Genomic DNA, 22132 nt, shown 5'->3' with positions numbered 1-22132 from the left:
GAAGGTAACTATATCTGTTTCAATTCTAACTATATTAACCATGTGAAGCAGTAGTAGAAGGTAACTAAATCTGTTTAAATTCTAATTATATTAACCATATAGAGCAGTAGTAGAAGGTAACTATATCTGTTTCAATTCTAACTGTATTAACCATGTAGAGCAGTAGTAGAAGGTAACTAAATCTGTTTCAATTCTAACTGTATTAACCATGTAGAGCAGTAGTAGAAGGTAACTAAATCTGTTTCAATTCTAATTATATTAACCATGTGAAGCAGTAGTAGAAGGTAACTAAATCTGTTTTAATTCTAACTGTATTAATCATGTAGAAGCAGTAGTAGAAGGTAACTAAATCTGTTTCAATTCTAATTATATTAACCATGTGAAGCAGTAGTAGAAGGTAATTAAATCTGTTTTAATTCTAACTGTATTAACCATGTAGAAGCAGTAGTAGAAGGTAACTAAATCTGTTTCAATTCTAACTGTATTAACCATGTAGAGCAGTAGTAGAAGGTAACTAAATCTGTTTCAATTCTAACTGTATTAACCATGTAGAGCAGTAGTAGAAGGTAACTAAATCTGTTTCAATTCTAACTGTATTAACCATGTAGAGCAGTAGTAGAAGGTAACTATATCTGTTTCAATTTTAACTGTATTAACCATGTAGAGCAGTAGTAGAAGGTAACTAAATCTGTTTCAGTTCTAACTATATTAACCATGTAGAGCAGTAGTAGAAGGTAACTATATCTGTTTCAATTCTAACTATATTAACCATGTAGAGCAGTAGTAGAAGGTAACTATATCTGTTTCAATTCTAACTATATTAACCATGTGAAGCAGTAGTAGAAGGTAACTAAATCTGTTTCAATTCTAACTGTATTAACCATGTAGAAGCAGTAGTAGAAGGTAACTAAATCTGTTTCAGTTCTAACTATATTAACCATGTAGAGCAGTAGTAGAAGGTAACTAAATCTGTTTCAGTTCTAACTATATTAACCATGTAGAGCAGTAGTAGAAGGTAACTATATCTGTTTCAGTTCTAACTATATTAACCATGTAGAGCAGTAGTAGAAGGTAACTATATCTGTTTCAGTTCTAACTATATTATCCATGTAGAGCAGTAGTAGAAGGTAACTATATCTGTTTCAATTCTAACTATATTAACCATGTAGAGCAGTAGTAGAAGGTAACTATATCTGTTTCAATTCTAACTATATTAACCATGTAGAGCAGTAGTAGAAGGTAACTAAATCTGTTTCAATTCTAACTGTATTAACCATGTAGAAGCAGTAGTAGAAGGTAACTAAATCTGTTTCAATTCTAACTGTATTAACCATGTAGAGCAGTAGTAGAAGGTAACTAAATCTGTTTCAATTCTAACTATATTAACCATGTAGAGCAGTAGTAGAAGGTAACTAAATCTGTTTCAATTCTAACTGTATTAACCATGTAGAAGCAGTAGTAGAAGGTAACTAAATCTGTTTCAATTCTAACTGTATTAACCATGTAGAGCAGTAGTAGAAGGTAACTGAATTCGTTTCAATTCTAATTATAATAACCATATATAGAACAATAGTAGTAGGTAACTAAGCCAGTCTAGAAATTCTAACTGTAAGAATGACAATTTTAGAAATGGTTTTACTAAACTAATAGGTAAATTAGTCTATCTAGAAATTGTAATTGTGATACCAAATATTAGAGAAGTTGCTATAATAAACCACACAATTAAGTTGCCGGTTATGTAATTGAATATGATAATTAATTAAAGATTGGAGTTATTATTTGTATGAGAAATTATAAGGAAAGTTATCCTGTTTTGAAAGCCTAAAGATAGAATTCTATTGGGTGAGGTTATTGAAAAATGCCATAATAATTATTGAAAATAAAACAGGTAACTTTCACATTTCTGGGTGAAGGGAGAGGAATGTGTAAATGTGAAATTGTTTTAATTAGCTAGGTGATTCAAGATCAAAACAGTTGTGATAACGTGTACAAGGGAAGTCAAGTTAGGCTTAAAATTGTTACTACAGTGATCAAGATGTTTGAGGCTTAAAACAATAATGAACAAAAAATGATAGATAAGTTAGACTGTCTTGGAACTTTGAATAATGTTGTTTAATATTATTTCAGCAGGTCAGTAGTTATTGTATCAGTTGGGTAGCTTTGAATTTCCTGAGTATGTACACTGATCTACCCCATCATTTATTTGTTTTGTGGAACTCCTAGTATTTTATGATTAAACAAGCTATATGTCTTATTTACCTATTACATCATTGTACATGGTGCAAATAGTTTGTTTGTTGCCTAAGTTTTCATTAAGATGGGGAAAGGCCAAGAATGTATCTGAGACACTATTGGTTTGGACCTGATAAGTTGGAGATTTAACAGTAAAATAAACAGTTAAACTTGGTAGGAAGTCAAGTACAATCATCTCATGAATTTGTATAGTGTGGTAGTAATCTCAGAAAAATCTGCAATCTGGGGAACTGTGGCCAAAGAAGTTGGTCTGAAACAGGGATATACTGTGATTAGCAAGGGTTGTGAAGAACAGTAGGTGTTCAGTGGTATGAGAACTGACATAATGTCAACCTTAGACCAAGACTGCAACAAAAACAAAGCACAGGAAACTGTCTGAAGTTAAGTTTGGTAATCATTGTCCTGTCAACAAATCACTTGTCTTAGTTATAAGTCAGCTGAAAGATATACATTCATTGATAGAAAGATCGTTGGGGTTGAACTGTTGACAAATGGTAGTATACAATTTATTTAAATTAATTTTGATGCATGCTATTCAGTACAGATGTGATAACACTGGGGAACACTCATTTTGTTGCATTTAAAAAAAGACCTTTCTATAGTCAATTTGAGTGTGTTGATTTCAAATCTGAAGTCGGTTTTTGTCTGCAAGCTACAGATTTTATCCAATTTGACATTTTTATTTATTTTTTAATTTTTCGTTATTATAGGAAATTATAGGAATAGCTTATCAATTTGGGGACGGGGAAAGGTTCAGTGTCAGAAGAACAGTTCTCCGATTGTGTACACTTTTCTGACAATTCACTGTCACAACTGTCTTGTTCGCTTGTATCATGTCCAATGTCTTTATCGTCCAATGAAGGCAAGCCTTTGAAAACTGGAACAGGAACTTCTTCAGAGTGCGGAGCAGGCCGAATAGCTGAGGGAATGTTTGGATACGTAATCTTATGTCGGTTTTTCTTCCCAACACCCGTTGTGTTTACCATGCAGAAATAACAGTCAGTTACATGGTTGGTGGGTTCGCGCCAAATCAATGGAACACCAAAAGGCAGTCCATTGCGTTTTCCTTTGGTCCAGTCTCGAAGCATTTCCTCACAATTGTGGCACACAACATGAGGAGTCCATTGCTTGTCTTGATCACCAAGATGAACTTCAAAATATGCCTTGTAGGCACGCTTGACGGACTAGGATATGTTACATCTCTGACGATTGAGTGTGTAGCATCCACATATGTAGCAGAAGGCATCAGGCTTGTTTCTGCAATGATATCTATTTTTGTTAGCCATGTTTGATCTGAAACAAAAGAAGAATGATCAAAATATTAGAAGCTATCTATATATATGGACGTGTAAATGCTTATACATGGTTTACGCAAGTTCACATTTGTACAATTTCATTAACCTCAAATTGCATACAAACTAGAGCTTGTAGAGAAAAACTAATTTCAGATTTGAAATCAGCGCCTAAAACTCCTTCAGAATCAGTTAAAATATCCAATGCAACTCAAAGTTACTGAAAAAGTGTTCCCCAGTGTAATCAGAGGCTAGTGACAATTCCTTGAAGCTCTGAGGTGTATTTTCATGGTAATAACTGAACCTGTCTGAATTATTGTAGTACATCCCATGAATATCTGATTGTTATCAGGGATAAAATGTATCCTTTGATGCTTTGTTTTATGTCAGAGTTGGTGTCATAGTTCATGGTCTGTAGAGCACATGAAAGATTTCTCTAGCATTTCCAAACTCTAGACCTCAATCCATTTCAGAATCTGAGGTTTAAAGCATATTCTGTACTTTTATCTATGCAGGATTTGGAGACAGTAATGCTTGATGAAATTAAAACTAGTAGATTTTATTCGATGATGGATTTGGGCTTACATTTTTATTTTTGGCCAGAATGTGTAGGTTTGTTAAAACATATTGCACAGATAACAGGTGCTGCTGTCTAACTGGTCCTTTTTGGTCAGCAGTTTTAAGGTAGAGATAACTGAATTTTATAAGTCTGTGACCTGACTATTTTGGACCATGTGACATTTAAGAAGCCACTTCTGTTGAAAATATCAAATAAGCGTGTTAGTTATTTACAATATTTTTTTTGTAGTATAAGCTTCATAAAAACAATTGTTGTTGTAGTTGTATGGTCTGTTTATATATAAACTATTGATATAGCATTAATTTGGCATCCTGGATAATTTGGTTTAATTTTTTAGAAACTGTTGTTTTGAGTTGGGTTGATATCTCTTGGTACTTTCTTAAAATTGTGGTTAAAAAATATTGCTACTGAAGTACTGATAAGCATTCCAAATGTAAGGTATTTTTATTACACATGCATAAAGTTATTTTTATACTGAAAATTTTTGAAAGGTTTAAATATGTTTATATCATAGCTTGCATTTTTATTTTTTTCCTTTTTAATTGGACTACCTTATTGGTGTTTTATTTAACTGCTCAATTTGTTTCAGTCCAAATGTTGCAAACACTTTAAAAAGCCTCGGAGCTCTATATAGGAGACAAGGGATGCATGAAGCAGCTGAAACGTTAGAAGATTGTGCACTGAGAGCAAGAAAAGAGGTTTGAGATAGTTACAGTAGAATTGTTAAAATTACAGAGAGTGTCAGAAGTTAAACTTTCTGTAAACTTGGTGCAAAAGATAGATCTTTAGGTTTAAAGTTTTTTATTTTTTTGAACCCTCTGAAAATATTGAAACTTTGTTGATTTGTAGACAACATGTTATACTTTTGTTATTTTATTCACTTAGTTCAAGAAGTTAAAACTTTAGGTTTTATATAATAGGTATCTCAAGCAAAAGCTTTACTCTTTAATTTACTTTGTTGGCTCACCAAATAGGCTATCAAGTTTTTTTGTTTCTTTTTTTATGTAGATGCAGATAAAAAGACTATTTAGTTTTTCAAAGGTCAGAAGTTTCAATTAACCCTGTGGACATATTTGTAGTGTATAAGTTATTAGAATAGTAAATTAGGTGATGAGCTACAGTTATAGCTGAAAGAAGATATGGATGACTCAGGTACTAAATGTAATAAAAAAATAATGCATTGTTTATTGTTTGTAATCTCTAAAACTAGAGAGAAGGATTGATTACTGAAGTTTAAAAGTTTATTGAGAAGGATATATTCTAGTTCTTGTTTGTGGATGGAAAAAGAGATGGAATTTACAGCTTTTGTATATGGCTTATTCATTTCATTACCAAAATGAGTGCATTATGCATCAAGATTTTGCATTTGCTGTTTTTGCTAATACTGGTACATTTTGGTGTGAAAATTTATAATAAATTAAAAATTATTAATTAGGGTGTTTTTACCACACGTTACAGGTATATTACTTAGGATAACCAACAGTAGCATACATAAACCATATTTATCTTGATTGTAGTGTATTTCAGGAAAAAAAAAAGATATGTCCTTTAGGTATAAAACGTTTAATGAGAATTTTTTGTGTGCATTATTTGTATTTTATTATTTAAAGACAACTAGGTAAAAAGGATTGATAGGTTAGTTATATCAAGTTTAAAGTTAAAAATGTTTTTGAAACTGCTTATAATTTCTTAATTGGTTTCAAAACTTGTGTATTAATTTAATATTTAATTTTGTAGTTTAGGAATAACAGGTTATGAGTATTAGATTCTCTTCTTGTAGGCTTTAGACACAGGAAGAATAGGGAAAGGGGTTCATCACTTAGGCACTGAATTCAGTGGAGTTTCTAAGGAACGGAGACGATCATCCTCTAAAAATAATAGTCGTCAAGGATCCCGGGAATCTCTTGACAGCGTAACTTGTGAAAGGAGTGATGTAGGTGATGAAGTGAGTAAAGCTCACCCTCGCTGACTGCTGTAGTGGTCTGTTCTTCATTTTACATTTATATCTGTGATCTTTAAAAATATATTGTCTTTACTCTGTTATTTATTGTATAGTTTTTCTTGGTATTATTACAGTGTTTGTTATACTTGACATTTACTGTTGTACTACTGTAATCTTCATTGGTGGCCAGAAGAATTTTGGTTTTAGATTTAAAAACACTTGAGCAGAAAGCCATTCTTTTTGTTTCATTCTAGTTACCTTTTTAAAGTAATCATTATTTCTTTATTAAAAGTGGGAACTTCAAATGAGTTTACACAAATTTTAGCAATTCTTTGATATCAGATTTTAGCAACGTATTGGTATCATTTTGTAATTGATAGTTTGGGTATTTTTAAGTTTTTATGTAATGCACACTTGGAAAGCTACAGTTAAAATGATGTTAATTATTTCGTATGGTGTGTACATTGGGATCTTAACACTCTTGCATTGAGTACAAATCATGTATAGGATGACAAAGCAAGACTATATTAGGTCTGTTTCTACATTATTTTATCTTTTATTTAATGCAACATAGTAAGAAACCATGTTTTCCTGTGTTGTGTTGGTTGGTTGTTTCTCAGTTCTTCTGTTCCTGTACGTTTCAGTTAAGGACTGGTATCAAGTTTATAATTTCTTAAGTCTTATTTGTTTTTCTGCATGTTAAATAAAACTGTTTTCTTTCAAAACTATAATACTTGTAAAAGATTTTCCATAGAAAAATTAGTTGCTAAGTTTGAAAATATTATAACAGCCACAGTGTTTTTCATTAGATGTTTTACTCTTATAATCCTAAGAATTTGTAATGGTTGTTATTTTCAGTGGAGAAAAAGCTGCACATACACAAAGTATTATTTTCTACAGATATTATGTTACACTGGCACAGGTTATGTTATTCCATGAAGTGTTAAAAGTTATTTATGGATACAGTATGTCTTTAATTGAGTGTACTACACATTTTTTTGCTCTAGAGGTGGTAAGTGTATGAAATACCACTCTGTGGAGGTACTAGCTTTATGAGGAACTTTGGTATATAAAATGGCACTGTTTATGAATATCAGCTTCATGAAATACTACTTTCTGAAGACAATACTTGAAAGGTGTCATTAATGGAGTGCATATATCTAGGAAGATTTTTACAATGTTTTGAGCTGCTAGTGCACATCTGTCTTTATTCAATAGCCATTATTAAAATATAGAGAGAGCTCTAGTCCTGAGCTAGGCCTTTCCCTTTTGGCAAGAAGCTGCAACAATTGTGTGGCTTAGATATACATGTTAAATAAATTGTTCCATGCTCTGGCTTTGCACTGTTAATAAAAAAAAAAAGGTGTAGGCATTCCTCTGTCCATCAATTAAAGTTGTTTAACCTTTTATGTTTTAAGAGACCAGTTAAAAAAATTAGCATGAAGTTGACAAATTTTAACTCTCTCACTGCCGTGGACATATTCAGAGTATGTTGTTTAATCTTTGTTATAGTCTTGAAAAAGTGAGTTTGGAATATTGTATCTCCATAAATAAAGGGTATTCCCTTTCATAATTCCCAAAGCTTACCAATTTCAAATCTTAGTTAAGTAGTAAAATATTGAAAATTGAGGTTTTTGTTTTTTTATTGTGAGTTTCTAAAAGTGAATCTGTTAGAGGGTAAGATATTTATCTAGAGACAACAGTGAAAGGGTTAAAGCTGTAATATGTTTAAAAGCACATTCTATGGTGTATTAGATTTCCTATTTTTGTTGCCTCTTTAGGTACTATTAGTAAATTGAACTGATATTTCAAAGCTAATACTATGTTTTTGTGTGTGTTTATAAGCAAGTTGTATGTATAGTATTCAGTTTTCTTAGACCAACAAGTTGCACATACAGTGGCTAACAAGCAGAATTTTCAATTATTTGTAGTCAAACAATTTATCTTAACACTGGTAAACAGAGCAAGTTCTGGATTTTCTTAGACCAACAAGTTGGAGTACAATGGTTAGTTTGTTGACATTGTTCTGTGTTTTAGGCCAACAAACTGGATGTACAGTGGTTAGTTGACATTGTTGGGTTTTCTTAGACCAACAAGCTGAATGTACAGTGGTTAGTTGACATTGTTTTGTTTTCTTAGACCAACAAGCTGAATGTGCAGTGGTTAGTTGACATTGTTGGGTTTTCTTAGACCAATAAGCTGAATGTGCAGTGGTTAGTTGACATTGTTTTGTTTTCTTAGACCAACAAGCTGAATGTGCAGTGGTTAGTTGACATTGTTTTGTTTTCTTGGACCAACAAGCTGAATGTGCAGTGGTTAGTTGACATTGTTTTGTTTTCTTAGACCAACAAGCTGAATGTGCAGTGGTTAGTTGACATTGTTTTGTTTTCTTAGACCAACAAGCTGAATGCACAGTGGTTAGTTGACATTGTTTTGTTTTCTTAGACCAACAAGCTGAATGTACAGTGGTTAGTTGACATTGTTTTGTTTTCTTAGACCAACAAGCTGAATGTACAGTGGTTAGTTGACATTGTTTTGTTTTCTTAGACCAACAAGCTGAATGTACAGTGGTTAGTTGACATTGTTTTGTTTTCTTAGACCAACAAGCTGAATGTACAGTGGTTAGTTGACATTGTTTTGTTTTCTTAGACCAACCAGCTGAATGTACACTGGTTAGTTGACATTGTTCTGTTTTTTGGCCAACAAGCTGGATGTACAGTGGTTAGTTGACATTGTTGGGTTTTCTTAGACCAACAAGCTTTATGTACAGTGGTTAGTTGACATTGTTGGTTTTTTTTTTTAGACCAACAAGCTGAATGTACAGTGGTTAGTTGACATTGTTACAGTGGTTAGTTGACATTGGTTTTCTTAGACCAACAAGCTGAATGTACAGTGGTTAGTTAACATTGTTGGGTTTTCTTAGATCAACAAGCTGAATATACAGTGGTTAGTTGACATTGTTTTGTTTTCTTAGACCAACAAGCTGAATGTACAGTGGTTAGTTGACATTGTTTTGTTTTCTTAGACCAACAAGCTGAATGTACAGTGGTTAGTTGACATTGTTGGGTTTTCTTAGACCAACAAGCTGAATGTACAATGGTTAGTTGACATTGTTGGGTTTTCTTAGACCAACAAGCTGAATGTACAGTGGTTAGTTGACATTGTTGGGTTTTCTTAGACCAACAAGCTGAATGTACAGTGGTTAGTTAACATTGTTATGTTTTTCTTAGACCAACAAGCTGAATGTACAGTGGTTAGTTGACATTGTTTTGTTTTCATAGACCAACAAGCTGAATGCACAGTGGATAGTTGATGTCGTTGGGTCTTCTTGGACCAACAAACTGAATGCACAGTGGTTAGTTGACGTCATTGGATCTTCTTAGACCAACACACTGAATGTGCAGTGGTTAGTTGATATTGTTGGGTTTTCTTAGACCAACAAGCTGAATGTGCAGTGGTTAGTTGACATTGTTTTGTTTCCTTTGACCAACAAGCTGAATGTACAGTGGTCAGTTGACATTGTTTTGTTATTAGACCAACAGGTTGGAGTACAATGGTTAGTTGACATTGTTCTGTTTTTTGGCCAACAAACTGGATGTACAGTGGTTAGTTGACATTGTTGGGTTTTCTTAGACCAACACACTGAATGTGCAGTGGTTAGTTGACATTGTTGGGTTTTTTTTAGACCAACACACTGAATATGCAGTGGTTAGTTGACATTGTTGGGTTTTTTTTAGACCAACAAGCTGAATGTCCAGTGGTTAGTTAACATTGTTGGGTTTTCTTAGATCAACAAGCTGAATGTACAGTGGTCAGTTGACATTGTTTTGTTTTCTTAGACCAACAGGTTGGAATACAGTGGTCAGTTGACATTGTTTTGTTTTATTAGACCAACAGGTTGGAGTACAATGGTTAGTTAGTTGACATTGTTGGGTTTTCTTAGACCAAGAAGCTGAATGTACAGTGGTTAGTTGACATTGTTCTGTTTTTTGGCCAACAAACTGGATGTACAGTGGTTAGTTGACATTGTTGGGTTTTTTTTTTAGACCAACAAGCTGAATGTACAGTGGTTAGTTGACATTGTTGGGTTTTTTTAGACCAACAAGCTGAATGTGCAGTGGTTAGTTGACATTGTTGTGTTTTCTTAGACCAACAAGCTGAATGTACAGTGGTCAGTTGACATTGTTTTGTTTTCTTAGACGAACAGGTTGGAATACAGTGGTCAGTTGACATTGTTTTGTTTTATTAGACCAACAGGTTGGAGTACAATGGTTAGTTAGTTGACATTGTTGAGTTTCCTTAGACCAACACACTGAATGTACAGTGGTTAGTTGACATTGTTGGATTTTCTTAGACCAACAAGTTGCACATACAGTGGCTAACAAACAAAATATTCAATTATTTATAGTCAAACAATTTTTCTTAATACTGGTCAGCAGGTTCAATTCTAGGTAAAAAAACTTGTAGGCATAGTGGTTATTAAGTATAATGACCACTTTTGTGTGAACAGTTGGGGTGTGTGTTTGGCTCTATTCATCATATAAGAGGTACAATGCTTAAACCAATAAGACAAGAGAAATAATTAAACATATATGGAAGAAATAGCAAGGGCCAATCCATAAGATATAGATAAAGTAAAAATATTCCTACGGTTCCATTATGCTGTATTAAAATGACTAGTATTTGACTTTGAGAAATTATGTTAAATTAAATTTAGATAAATGTGTACTTAAATCCATGAAATAAAACCATTGTTCCATGTATTTATGTAGAAATTATGAAGATTCATCCATTTTGTTTAGTTGGTTGAATTAAGGATAATAGAAATGTTTTGAGTAAGTTAAAAAACTTTATGCAAATTGCTTATATTGAGATTGTTTGATTTTCTACACTTGAAAATATATAAAAAAAATTCTTGTTATAGGAAAAGGAAAAATTAAAAATTCAGAAATATAATCTCCAGGAACTTTGTTAGCAAGTGCATTTTTTAATTCTGTAACTAATGTATTGTTTGTATTGATACATGTAGCTTAGACTGAAATTTCAGACACTTGTTAAGGCAGATTAGTGATTAGATATATCTTCAGAAATGTTCTTGACATCTTGTTAATTAAGAAAAAATACTAGAGATATTTAGATTTTTGTTGTAGAAATTAGTTCCCCAGAAATAATAAGTTAAATCATTTGGTAGTTTGCAAGAAGTGTTGAAGCATTATGTAACTCTTGCTAATAAAATATCTAAATTAAAAACTAATTTGTACTTTTGTTAAAAGTACTAAACACAGGTCCAACTTTTTTATTTTTTATCTAAGTCTATTGAATTAACATTACATTTTAGGGTATTACCTGGTGTTGTGATTTATAATCTAAGTGCATCAGTTTTGTGAATGTGCTTACACTCCTGATTGTCAAACCATTATTGTGATTTGTTGGCTTTTTAAGTTCGTGGTATTTGACATATTACACAAGAATCCAAGTCTTTTTTTTTTTTTTTATTGAGGTCACATTAATAGTGTGAATTTGTACAATGTTCATTTTACCAAAAAACAGCAACAACATTGGATTATGTATCAAGCAGCTTGAATCTTAAATTTGTTAAAAACATTTTCAGTTATTTTAACATTACTGATAATCCACTGGGTGAAGGCTGTTCAATTTTGTTCACAATAAACTTGTATTTATTGGAAAAATAAACTCACCTTTAGTTGTTATAAACTGAAACTGTGGTTTTGACTTAGAGTTTTAGTTGTAACTTAGATACTTAAATTTCAAAATGAAATACATTTTATGTCATCACTAAAGTAAAAACAGCTTTGGCTACAAAACTTTTCAAGTCCCTCTGTCCTTATATCAAACTTGTTCTATAATATTTAGTAGGTTGTATATACTTCAAGAGAAATTTATTTTAGTAGACATGGTTGATGGTAATTACGTATTCAGTCTAATACAAAATATGTTTTGAATTAAAATATTTTGATAGAAGATAGTGATAATCCTATAATTTTGTGAAGTTTGATATTTTTATGAGTAATTTCAATGCACAAATGAAATACCAGGTTAGTTATTATTCTTTTCATGGTCTCTTAGAAATTACAAATAACATTTTATCATGTTTGGCCTATAATTATTACTCAAGGGCAGCTCTGTATCAGTGCCTTATCAGATACACATAGAGAAACAGAATAGTTCAGCAAGATCATTTAATATAAAAACTTTGTATTATGTTTGTATTAAAGCTGGGATAAGAACATAGCACTGCAATAAGTTGCAAATATTTGTATTTTTTGTAAAATATTCCCTAAACAAAATTCAATAGTTATATACCTAGAAATAGTGGAAACATAAAATAGTATAACATTTTGTTTTTAATACCAATTTCACATGGTATTTCTTTCAAATATACATAGTTTTAATATTCTAGCCATTGTCATTAATTAATGTCAGTGCCATCTCTCCAGTTCAGTTATATGTAAAACAAACATCAGCAAATGCTAATTTTTGGTAGTCATGTATACAAATGCCGTCATGTGGTATTACAGAACTTCCAGCCCAATAAATGATCAGAAGACATTTTTGTATAATGTTGGAAGATCACATCAAACAGAATGCAGGTTGTACTTTGATGTATAATTTTAACAGTGATTCCATGGGCTAGGCATGAAGGATTTGGATTGTATGGGAAACCTTAATGTCTAACATCATTTTTGAATGAGCTAAAACCTTACTTTTAGCATATTAAGGTTGAATTAAAATTTCACAGTTTTATGAAAAAATTCATAGATTTAGTAACAGTTGCAAGTTTTTGACTCCCACAGTACTATATTTCCAGACTTCGGTTGATGAAAGTGCCATCTAGCTGTTTGAAAAGCTCGTTTTCTAATCTACAATCTCTCTTTTGCTTCTTGTCATCTACTAATATAGCAGTGAAAGTATAACTTTTCTCTGAATACATTTTTCTTGCAGAGCTTGTTGCACATCATTGACAGGTTAAAATAATTTTGTATCATTGTATTTCTTGCAAATGTCATTTCCAATGATGTTCATAAGACCATCTGGATCTTTTGGGAGTAACATAGTGCACAAAATCCTTAATACAGTCATGCAGAATGCAAACAATCAATTGCTTTTGTCAAGAGCTCTGAAACTTGATGCCTTCCATTAAGCTTCTTCATTTGGAAAGTTTGATGTTGCTGTGGGTTTGATACTAAAGAACTGCTGAATTGAACAAACATTCCTGTGCTCTGTTAGAGTACTACAACACCTTGTTTTCACACTTGAGTTCTTGGATGATCTGTGTCACAAAATCCAAGGGATTCTCAGAAATATTACTAGACATTTGTTCATCATTCTCCAATGGAAAAACATAATCAATCTTTCCTTTTTTTTCTTTTAATGCCTTTATTTTGCTCTGCAGCTGTTTTTCATGCTATTTTAACCTTGGGTCTAAACCATTGCACACTAACATCAAGAGCATTTTTCACAAGTACTGCACATATGAACTTATAAGCCATTTTCTTCTTTACCTGTGTTAATGTTACTTTATCAATACAAAGGCAGTACACTTACTGAGTGTTAATAGTATGTCAATCTTTGCTTTGTGACTAGCCATGGATCTGGCTTTCACAAAGTGTGTGGTAGTTGCTTTCTTTTAATCCAATGAGGTTTTGGTAAAAATCTTAGCCAATAAACAAATGATTTGAAAAATTAGGTTCCATAAAATCCTGAGTGCCTGGCCCATGGATGCACTGTTTAAAACATCGATAGGGGTACTGACTTTTGTTATAACACTCCATCAGAGCTGCTTCCTATTTAGCAACACTGCTTGGAGGTGAATCACATGCTGCCAAATGTTATCTACCCAAAGCATCTTGTCAGATTCAACTCTGATAAGCATGCTGGCCATTTTATCTTCCAAGAAAGGGCTTATCAGTTGAGTACAGTAGAGGCATATGATACCATCCATTAGAAAAGGTTTGACCAACTTCACATGCATATATAGCAATATTGATGGTTACAAGACTGCATTTGTATATTCTTTGCTATTCCTTGTTTAGTACAAAATGATTCCTTCCATGTAGTTTCAAGTATATGTTCCACTAAATATTCTTCATTTATAGTTTAAATAAAACTTTTTTAAATACAGAATCATAGTAGTTTTGAGCTTATTACATGCAGAAGCATCTTACTATATAGATTTTTGTTTAACATAAAAATATTCTACCATTCAGTTTAGCATTTTTGTCCCATAGAAAATCACTTTATGGTGTAGATTTAAGTTTATTTTAAACAAAATTGACTTACTTATTAATAACTAATACTTGTGTAATATTTGGAGTCATTTTTATAACTTGAATTGGTAATTTATGTACACTTTACCACTTTACATAAGGAAAAAGTAAAGAAAGTAGTAGTTCAGACTTAAGACTTGTATCCTTTAAACTTACACTTTCTTGGACATTAGTTCTTTAAATACATACAATTTAAAAGCCAAGAGATGGTTTTCTGTACTTGTGTCTGTTGGTGGCAACAGACTATGGAAGTGATGTAGTGGTCTTTCTACTCTCTCATCAATGTGCTCTGCAGAATGTGAACAGCAGGCTGAAACGTAGCAGTTCCTTTAGCAAGTTGAGGGCCTCCATTCGTCACAGTAGTGCCAAGCTTGTCCAGAAGCTGAGAGAAAGGGGCAAGACTGAATTTTTGTATCAAAGTACCAACGAAAACTGCTCCAAAAGGTAAAACTAGCCTTTTCTTTGTCCATCACCTATAATAGTTATCCGTTCATATTTAAAACTGACGTGGTGCTATTTTTGAGATAAGCCTATGTTGTGTTGGTATAGTAAAGGTTTAACGAAACACTATAAATGAATAGAGCTTATGCGATTCACCCACATCCAACAAATGACCAAACCTTTACTATGCCTTTTCTTTGACATCTGACATTATTACAACTTTCTGCATAAGTTTGTTTTATACTGTGCTTTTATAGCTTTAACATTATCCTTATAGCACTTTGTTTATCAGTATATAAAAATATTAGTTAAAGTCAACCATAAGGTTTTGAAATTGATGTGTTCCGTTACCATTTGAGAATTGCTTTTTTTAGTATTTGTTAGATTTTAAATATATATATATATATTGTAAGAAACCTGTATCTTATACGTAGTCTGGAAAGCACGATCACATGAAACTTCAACTGTATTAAGCCTTTTGTACTTCATATACTATTTTGATACTGAACTAATATACAATCAATTTGATAACCAGAGCATGTTTTCAAGGAATGTCTACTTTAAAACATTGTTTTACATCCCATTTCTGAGTGTAATAAATGTTTTTGAATGTATTTGATGGTATGAAAGTGCAGATTAAATTGAAGTTTGCGAAGTACATATCTTAACTTTGATAGTAAGGAAGTATGTGGCAGTGAAGAATTGTGTTGATTTGATGGTACAAGTGTGCAATTTTTCTGTCAGTGAGTTACAATAAATGCAGGACTCCAGATTTAATGAGATTATGTGGCTGAGGTTGGTTTTATATGCACAGTTTACATGTGACTACATAAGTGGTAGTTGATTGAATAATCAGCTAAGAGTTTATAAGCTTTTATAAAGTTAAAATTAAGTCAGTATTACTAGTTCTTGAATTTTTAACTTGTTTGGTAGCCAATGCCTGTTGGCCAGTTAGCAATTTATGGTCTATCAAAATACCTCTAAATTTTAAGTGTTTATTGTTAATACCTTTAAAGTTTTGTTAAATTGCTTGTAATGGTAAGAATGTTATGTCTAATGTACTTTTAAATGCTGTTGTTTTAATTTTTCTTTTATAAGTGAAGATCACAATTTTAAATTTTTCCACATCATCAGTGCCTGATTTTTATTCTTCTGCATAATCAGAAATTGTTTCTGATTTTAATCACTTTGTAGGCTAATTGAAATAAGATCTAAGAAACTACAGCAGATGCACAACACTATGAGCAAATGTAACTAAAATCATGAAAAGTTCAAGTATTTATGAAAGCTGATGTTAAAATTAGGATTTGAACAGATCTCGTTGAAAGCATTTTAAAAACGTATATTTTACAAATTTTTCTGTTATGAAAGATACAACAATTTCACAACATTTGCATGGAGGCCATTTGCATGTACAATCTTGACAATACAAAAGCTTGTATGTAATTCTTATGTTTGTAAGTGTGAATATACAATCTCAGTAACTGAAAAATTATAAACCTTAATGGCCAAAGAAACTTGCCAAAATTTCAAGCACTTTTTAAGAGTTATCTTTTCTTTAACAATAACTATTGCTATAAAGTATTCAAATGTTTTTACTATTATAATTACTTTATAGCAATCAATGTTCTACTTTGTTGTTAGTAGGAAAGTGCACTGTATAATTCTGATGTACAAATGTGTGCAAGACATTAATGGTAAGAAAATGTGTAACTGATACTTTGTAAATGTACATTCAACTTTGATAGAAGGAAAATACATGTACATTGCTCAAAGCAATTAAAAATAATTAGCATACAGAGAACTATAATTATGACAAAACAAAGATACTGTTACTAAATAATTTTAGTGGCATCCTGCATACATGTTCATGTTGAGGAAGTGTCTTGTGAGGTGATGTGCAAATGCTTGTTAATACTAAAGAATTAGAAATCTGGTAAAAAAGGGTGAAAGAGGTACTAATTCAAGTTACATATACTGATGTAAGTACTATACTGATATGGTTGTTTCCTCTGTGGAAACTGTTACCAGATCATAAACACTACTTATAGGTGACAATGACATGTGTGCCAAGTGAATTCCTCAAAAGCATCACATACGTATTCAAAGAGATTCAAATCTAGTGAATGTACTGCTCATTTCATTCACTAGAAAGTTGTTAATAAACTGAGAACAGTAATAGGTGTATTACCTTTTATTGTAATACTGTCCAAAACTAATGGTTATGAGACTACATTTCTATGTCATATGGTACCATATCTTATTATTTCATTTCACATGAAGGTTAGTGTGATCATCAATATTAATTACTGTACAAATTGGCATGGTACTATCACCATTTGCATGTATGTCTTGTATCCAATCGTTGTGCAAGATCTCATGCATCCATAAACAAGATATTCATTGACATGTTGTTTGACTAATTCACATATTCATCAAAATAGTGACAGATTTTTGTTTGCTATAAAGGAATAGAGAAATGTACACTTGGTCATTTTATGAAGTTGATATCTGAACATTTATTTATATGCTTATTTGTCATCTAGTTCCAGATTTGGATCACTATTAGCATGGCTTTTATGTCAAGTAGTAACTGTCTTATGAGGTTGTCAACATGTTTTAACCTGCTCAGGTCTCCAGCTAACTGTGCTTTTGTTCGATCACGTTTAGTTAGAATTTTACTCTTAACATCGTGGAAATGTATTCATTAAGATCCTGACCTGTTTTACTTTCAATCTGAACAGCAGCATGCATAAAGAGATCCAAACTAATAACAGTGTATTTCCTTCACACTTGTTATACCATTGAAGTGTGCATATTAGATCACATACACAATCACCTGATCTCAGAGATGTCATTTACACTGTTTAGTAATAACAATAGTTGTGCTTTGTTACACTAGAATACAGAAAACTGATTATAATTTCCATGGTTTATGTAGTGTATTTGCAAAATTCATCAAATATATTTATTTTTTGATATTAAATTAATATACAAGTTGTGCTGTATCCATTCTTTAACTTAAACGTTAATGCTATTCTAAGTGTTGTACAGCACCAAACTTAGGATGTTGCAAGTTAATATTGAAGTAACATAACTCATGGAGATGTACATAACCTGAGCTAATGATACAACATTTATTTCTTTCAGAATGAAGAAAGCCAGCTCAATGTCAGCATTACGTTTTGAAGAGCAGGTAAGGTTTAGAGAAGCTTTTAAAAAAAACTGAAATAACAAAGTTTGTTGTAAGTAAAATTTTGCATTATGTTTAAAATGAAAATTTTAGACACTGGTTATGCACTGTTTGCAGGAAACCTTCCTAACGTTGAGTTAAACCATCTTTCACCTTGATAATAGCCTGTATCTGTTATCGTGTATGCACTATAAAATGCTAAATTGTAACATCTTTTTAGTATAGTCTGCACTTAATTCACAGATATTGTGGAGCACAACCTTCATTCTTAAGTGGTTTTATTACCTGGTAACAAAGCCGGCCAAGGAAGATGGCTGCAGTTACTTAAGTCCAATTTAAGACCATAAAAGAACTGTGAATTATTACATTTTATCTTGAAGGAACAAAATCTGAATGATATTTGCTCTTTTAGAGGAATAAAACAAACCCCCGAAAAGAGACCATTACACCACTACCTTCTGCAGCTTTTAGTGTTGGAACAATACAATTAAGATTGTTAGTATTACAGTTTTTATAATCCCTTTAACATGGTACAGATACAATTCTCAAAACATTAATACTCTTAAAATAAGTAGGTCAGTTGGTATATGATCTCATTTCAGTTGCACTTTGAAAGCCTGTCCAACCATCATTTTAACTGGTCTATCACCAACAATTGAAGGTTTTTTTCACAAATAGCCGGTCTTTGATGATAATGCTCTTAGTATTATAACACCTCTGAAGGTTAGAAAGATTCTCTTATCAATGATTTAGACAGCTTTCATGAAGAACAAAGGTGAAATGGGCAACAACTGCCTAATTCAGTGTAACACTTGTGGAGTCTTGGAGGGCTAATCTAATTTCAGTGCTGCTATCTCATACAATGTTTTAAAAAGAATAGATACCCTCCTGCTCTCATCACCAATGACTTGAAGAATATAGATATACAAACTGATACCACAGACATAAAAAAACAAACAAGACCCACACTATTTTCTTCCCATAGGTGCAAAACATATAAAGTGAAATGTGACCAAAAAAGTTCAATATTAATGTTTGCTTCAAACCTTAGAAAACACTCAGATCTATCAGATTAGTTTATTTTTTCTAAAAATTTTCTGTACAAATATAATACTGAAGAGGCTATTGGTGCTCATTTCACCTTCAATCATTATAAATCTCCTAATTTTCATCTATTGTCTTACAAATGAGCCGTGATGTAACTTAACACAGTAAGTGACCAGTCAGTACAGATAAAACTACTTAATAAAAAATAAGTGCAGTTAAACATTTACATTATTTTATATGCTTTTAACTGATTTTATTAGAATTAGATGTTAATGGAGTTTATTGTATTATGCATGTGTACATCATTCCTCAGTTTCTGCAATTTTGGAAATATTGTAAAATATTTAAGGCTCATCAGTTTTGATTTGAAGCCACTACTTGGTCCAACTATATTTTAACCTACTAAAAATAACTGAAATAGGATAGACGATATATTACGTATTGCATTTGAATAAACAAAATTACAGACTTGTGATTGTTAACCTACTTTAAACTCTGTCTTCAGCTATAAAGTATCATGAGTACAGACAATATTTAGTATGATTTAGAGTGATACTGCAACAATTCATAGATAATTGTAAATTATCATATTACAGACATTTTAATTTTCTGTTGTGCTGTTTCAAAACCTTCATTCAATCAAATAGTCAGGGACTTAACTCATTTCTTCATTTATCATGCATTCAAAACAGACTTTAGTTATGGTGTTAACTATTTAATTTGCAATTCGTACATCTCGTGATTTATACTAAAACACCAGATACTGACATTTCTTAGCAGCCATGTTAGCAGCTGATGAAGTGTATGGGTCTAAATTGAAAATTAGGTATATAACTTAATGAAATTCCTGAATAAGATTCACTTGATTTGAAATTAGCAGTTGATTTTCTTTATATGCCACTCTGATTTTATTATTAGAGTGGAATTGGTCTAAATAATTAAATTGTGACTTCCCTCTTAACCAAAAGATATTTTGTTGTAATGTAACAACTATATTTAATTATTTGTTAATCTACAAATTTAGCCCAAGATTTGAAAAAAAAACTTACTTTTACACTGATGCTATTATAATAATTTTAGTTTTAATGTTTTACTACTGTAAAAGTAACTGACATTTATTTGATACCCTTAGGCTCAAACTAATTTGGTGTTTATGAGGCCAAACACTACGAGCTCGGACCAACTTCGATTGGAAACACATACCTAACATCCATCGTGCTACAACTCTAAATCTATACACGCATCTCATCATAGGTTTGGTGTAATTCTTCATGGTGGAACACTGATTTCATGTTGCTAGTCCTCATCTTGGGTCTGTGCTGATAATTGTGGTTTATTTTTGTTCAAGTCTTAAAACATTTAAGTGTTGAATTGTCTGGTTCTTGTTAGAGAGACCATGGTGTAGCTTCTTCAGTGGTTGTGTGAATGGGGTTTAATTTATTCCTAGGGTATTATAAGAAACATTCCATTTCAATTTCTAGCTTGTGCACCATTGTTTTAGCCTGACTAATAAGTCAGTCAATTTTTACACTTCATGAATGCTGTTTATAAGTATGTGGAATAGCTTTCTTAAAACACAGAATATTAACATGTACTATGCAAAGCCAGAACATGTGTACTAAACATGTATATTTTTTGCCAATTGTATTCAACTGACCAGAAATCCATAATTTTTTTTTTCTTGTCCATGTCAATCTGTTATCATTAGTGATAACCAGCAAGAGATTGTATGTTCTTCAATGTACTTACTTTCACCTCAGTCATACTACATATTTTAAATGATTTAGTATCTTTAGTTTATCTCGGGTAAGCTTGTATTTCGTAATTTTATTAATTATCAGGAATATATTAAGGACATGCTTAATATATGGAACTGGTGAGATTTGTATGTATTTTTACAACTACAGTTTAGTTGGTAAACAGTCAGTGCACTATTACTTAAGATTTGAAGCTCACAGTATGGGATTATTTTTATGTTAATTAGTTAGCCCAAAAGTAATGTTGATACTAATAATCTGAACAACTGTACTGAGGGTTCACCACTTTAAAAAACGATTGCTTCAGGGCTGTGCTCCATTGTCATAGGTTAATCTTCTGTAAAGGATGGTGTGCATATTATTTATAAATTTTCCACAACCCCCTCCCCTTTTGGTTGATGTCAATTTCTTTTTTAACTTTAAATCCTTCATTTATATATTTTCAAAGGTATTATGAGATATGCTTATTTTTATTGTAACAGCTTTTTTTGAGGGAGGGGGTAAGGGTTCGTACTGATAACCCATCTTTCATTTTGTGGTTAAGTGCTGCTACAGATCAATCTTATAGTCTTCACTGCTGTGCAAGTCAGATCCACTTGAGAATAGTGAAGTCTCTCTTCATAAAAGAAAATGTCCTTTAACTCTACTTCTTAAGAATGTTATTTGTGGCAATAGCTGTGGTTGCACTGCACATCTAATATTTGGGAATTAACTATGAACCAAATACACTGATTCTAGGGCTCAAGGTGGTACCACAATGTACCACAGTTTTGCCAGGTTATTCATATAATATGTATTCACATACCTAGGAGCTCATTGTAGGGTAAAAGCAACTTTGGGGATTGTTTGTAAAATCAAAATGCTATTGGGTTTTTGTTTTATTCTGAAAATTTGTACAAATGCAGGTAAAGGGGTTGAGCAAGTAAATTTGAATTATACAATTAATCTGTTAAGATAAGATAATTTAATATATATATGCAACTATCCTGTCTGTGTTTTTACTTACGACTAGTGCAGGATTTATTTTACAGTCTTTGGTGGATGGAAAACACTAAATTCCAAAGATTAAAGTTTGTGGTTTACATCTATGAAAAACGTATTAAGTGTGATTATTGTTTAATGTAATTCCCTGTCTTTTCACAGCTAAGATGGTGACAAGCTGCATATTAATCATATTTACATAATTTTATATGATGATTACACTGGCACTTAAAGTGTCATCTTAGAACTGTACCAATAACATCTTCACACCACCTTAAACTGAGTTATAAGTGCAGTCATTTAAGCAACTGAGAATCACATTTCGCATCTGTTGCCACATCCAAAATTCAGTAACTGT

At 31.9% G+C, this 22132-nt stretch overlaps 1 protein-coding gene across 7 annotated transcripts in view; it reads left to right on the top strand.

Moving 5' to 3' along the window:
* LOC143232623 (kinesin light chain-like) overlaps positions 1 to 21888 on the top strand; it is a 71324-nt gene extending 49436 nt beyond the window's left edge. For 6 of the 7 annotated variants that reach the window (XM_076468265.1, XM_076468263.1, XM_076468264.1 and 3 more), the window contains 5 exons: positions 4715 to 4823; positions 5906 to 6070; positions 14651 to 14799; positions 17947 to 17992; positions 20169 to 21888. In XM_076468265.1, coding sequence (XP_076324380.1) covers positions 4715 to 4823; positions 5906 to 6070; positions 14651 to 14799; positions 17947 to 17992; positions 20169 to 20243 — 544 coding nt within the window. In that variant the 3' untranslated portion in view covers positions 20244 to 21888. The remainder of the gene's footprint in view (positions 1 to 4714; positions 4824 to 5905; positions 6071 to 14650; positions 14800 to 17946; positions 17993 to 20168) is intronic. The other variant, XM_076468266.1, reaches the window with a different exon arrangement.
* The last annotated feature ends 244 nt before the right edge of the window (positions 21889 to 22132 follow it).

The sequence above is a fragment of the Tachypleus tridentatus genome, chromosome 11 (genome assembly GCF_004210375.1).
Source record: "Tachypleus tridentatus isolate NWPU-2018 chromosome 11, ASM421037v1, whole genome shotgun sequence".
Taxonomy (NCBI): domain Eukaryota; kingdom Metazoa; phylum Arthropoda; class Merostomata; order Xiphosura; family Limulidae; genus Tachypleus; species Tachypleus tridentatus.
The sequence above is the reverse complement of the archived record's forward strand: the minus strand, read 5'-3'. Positions and strand labels throughout refer to the sequence as shown.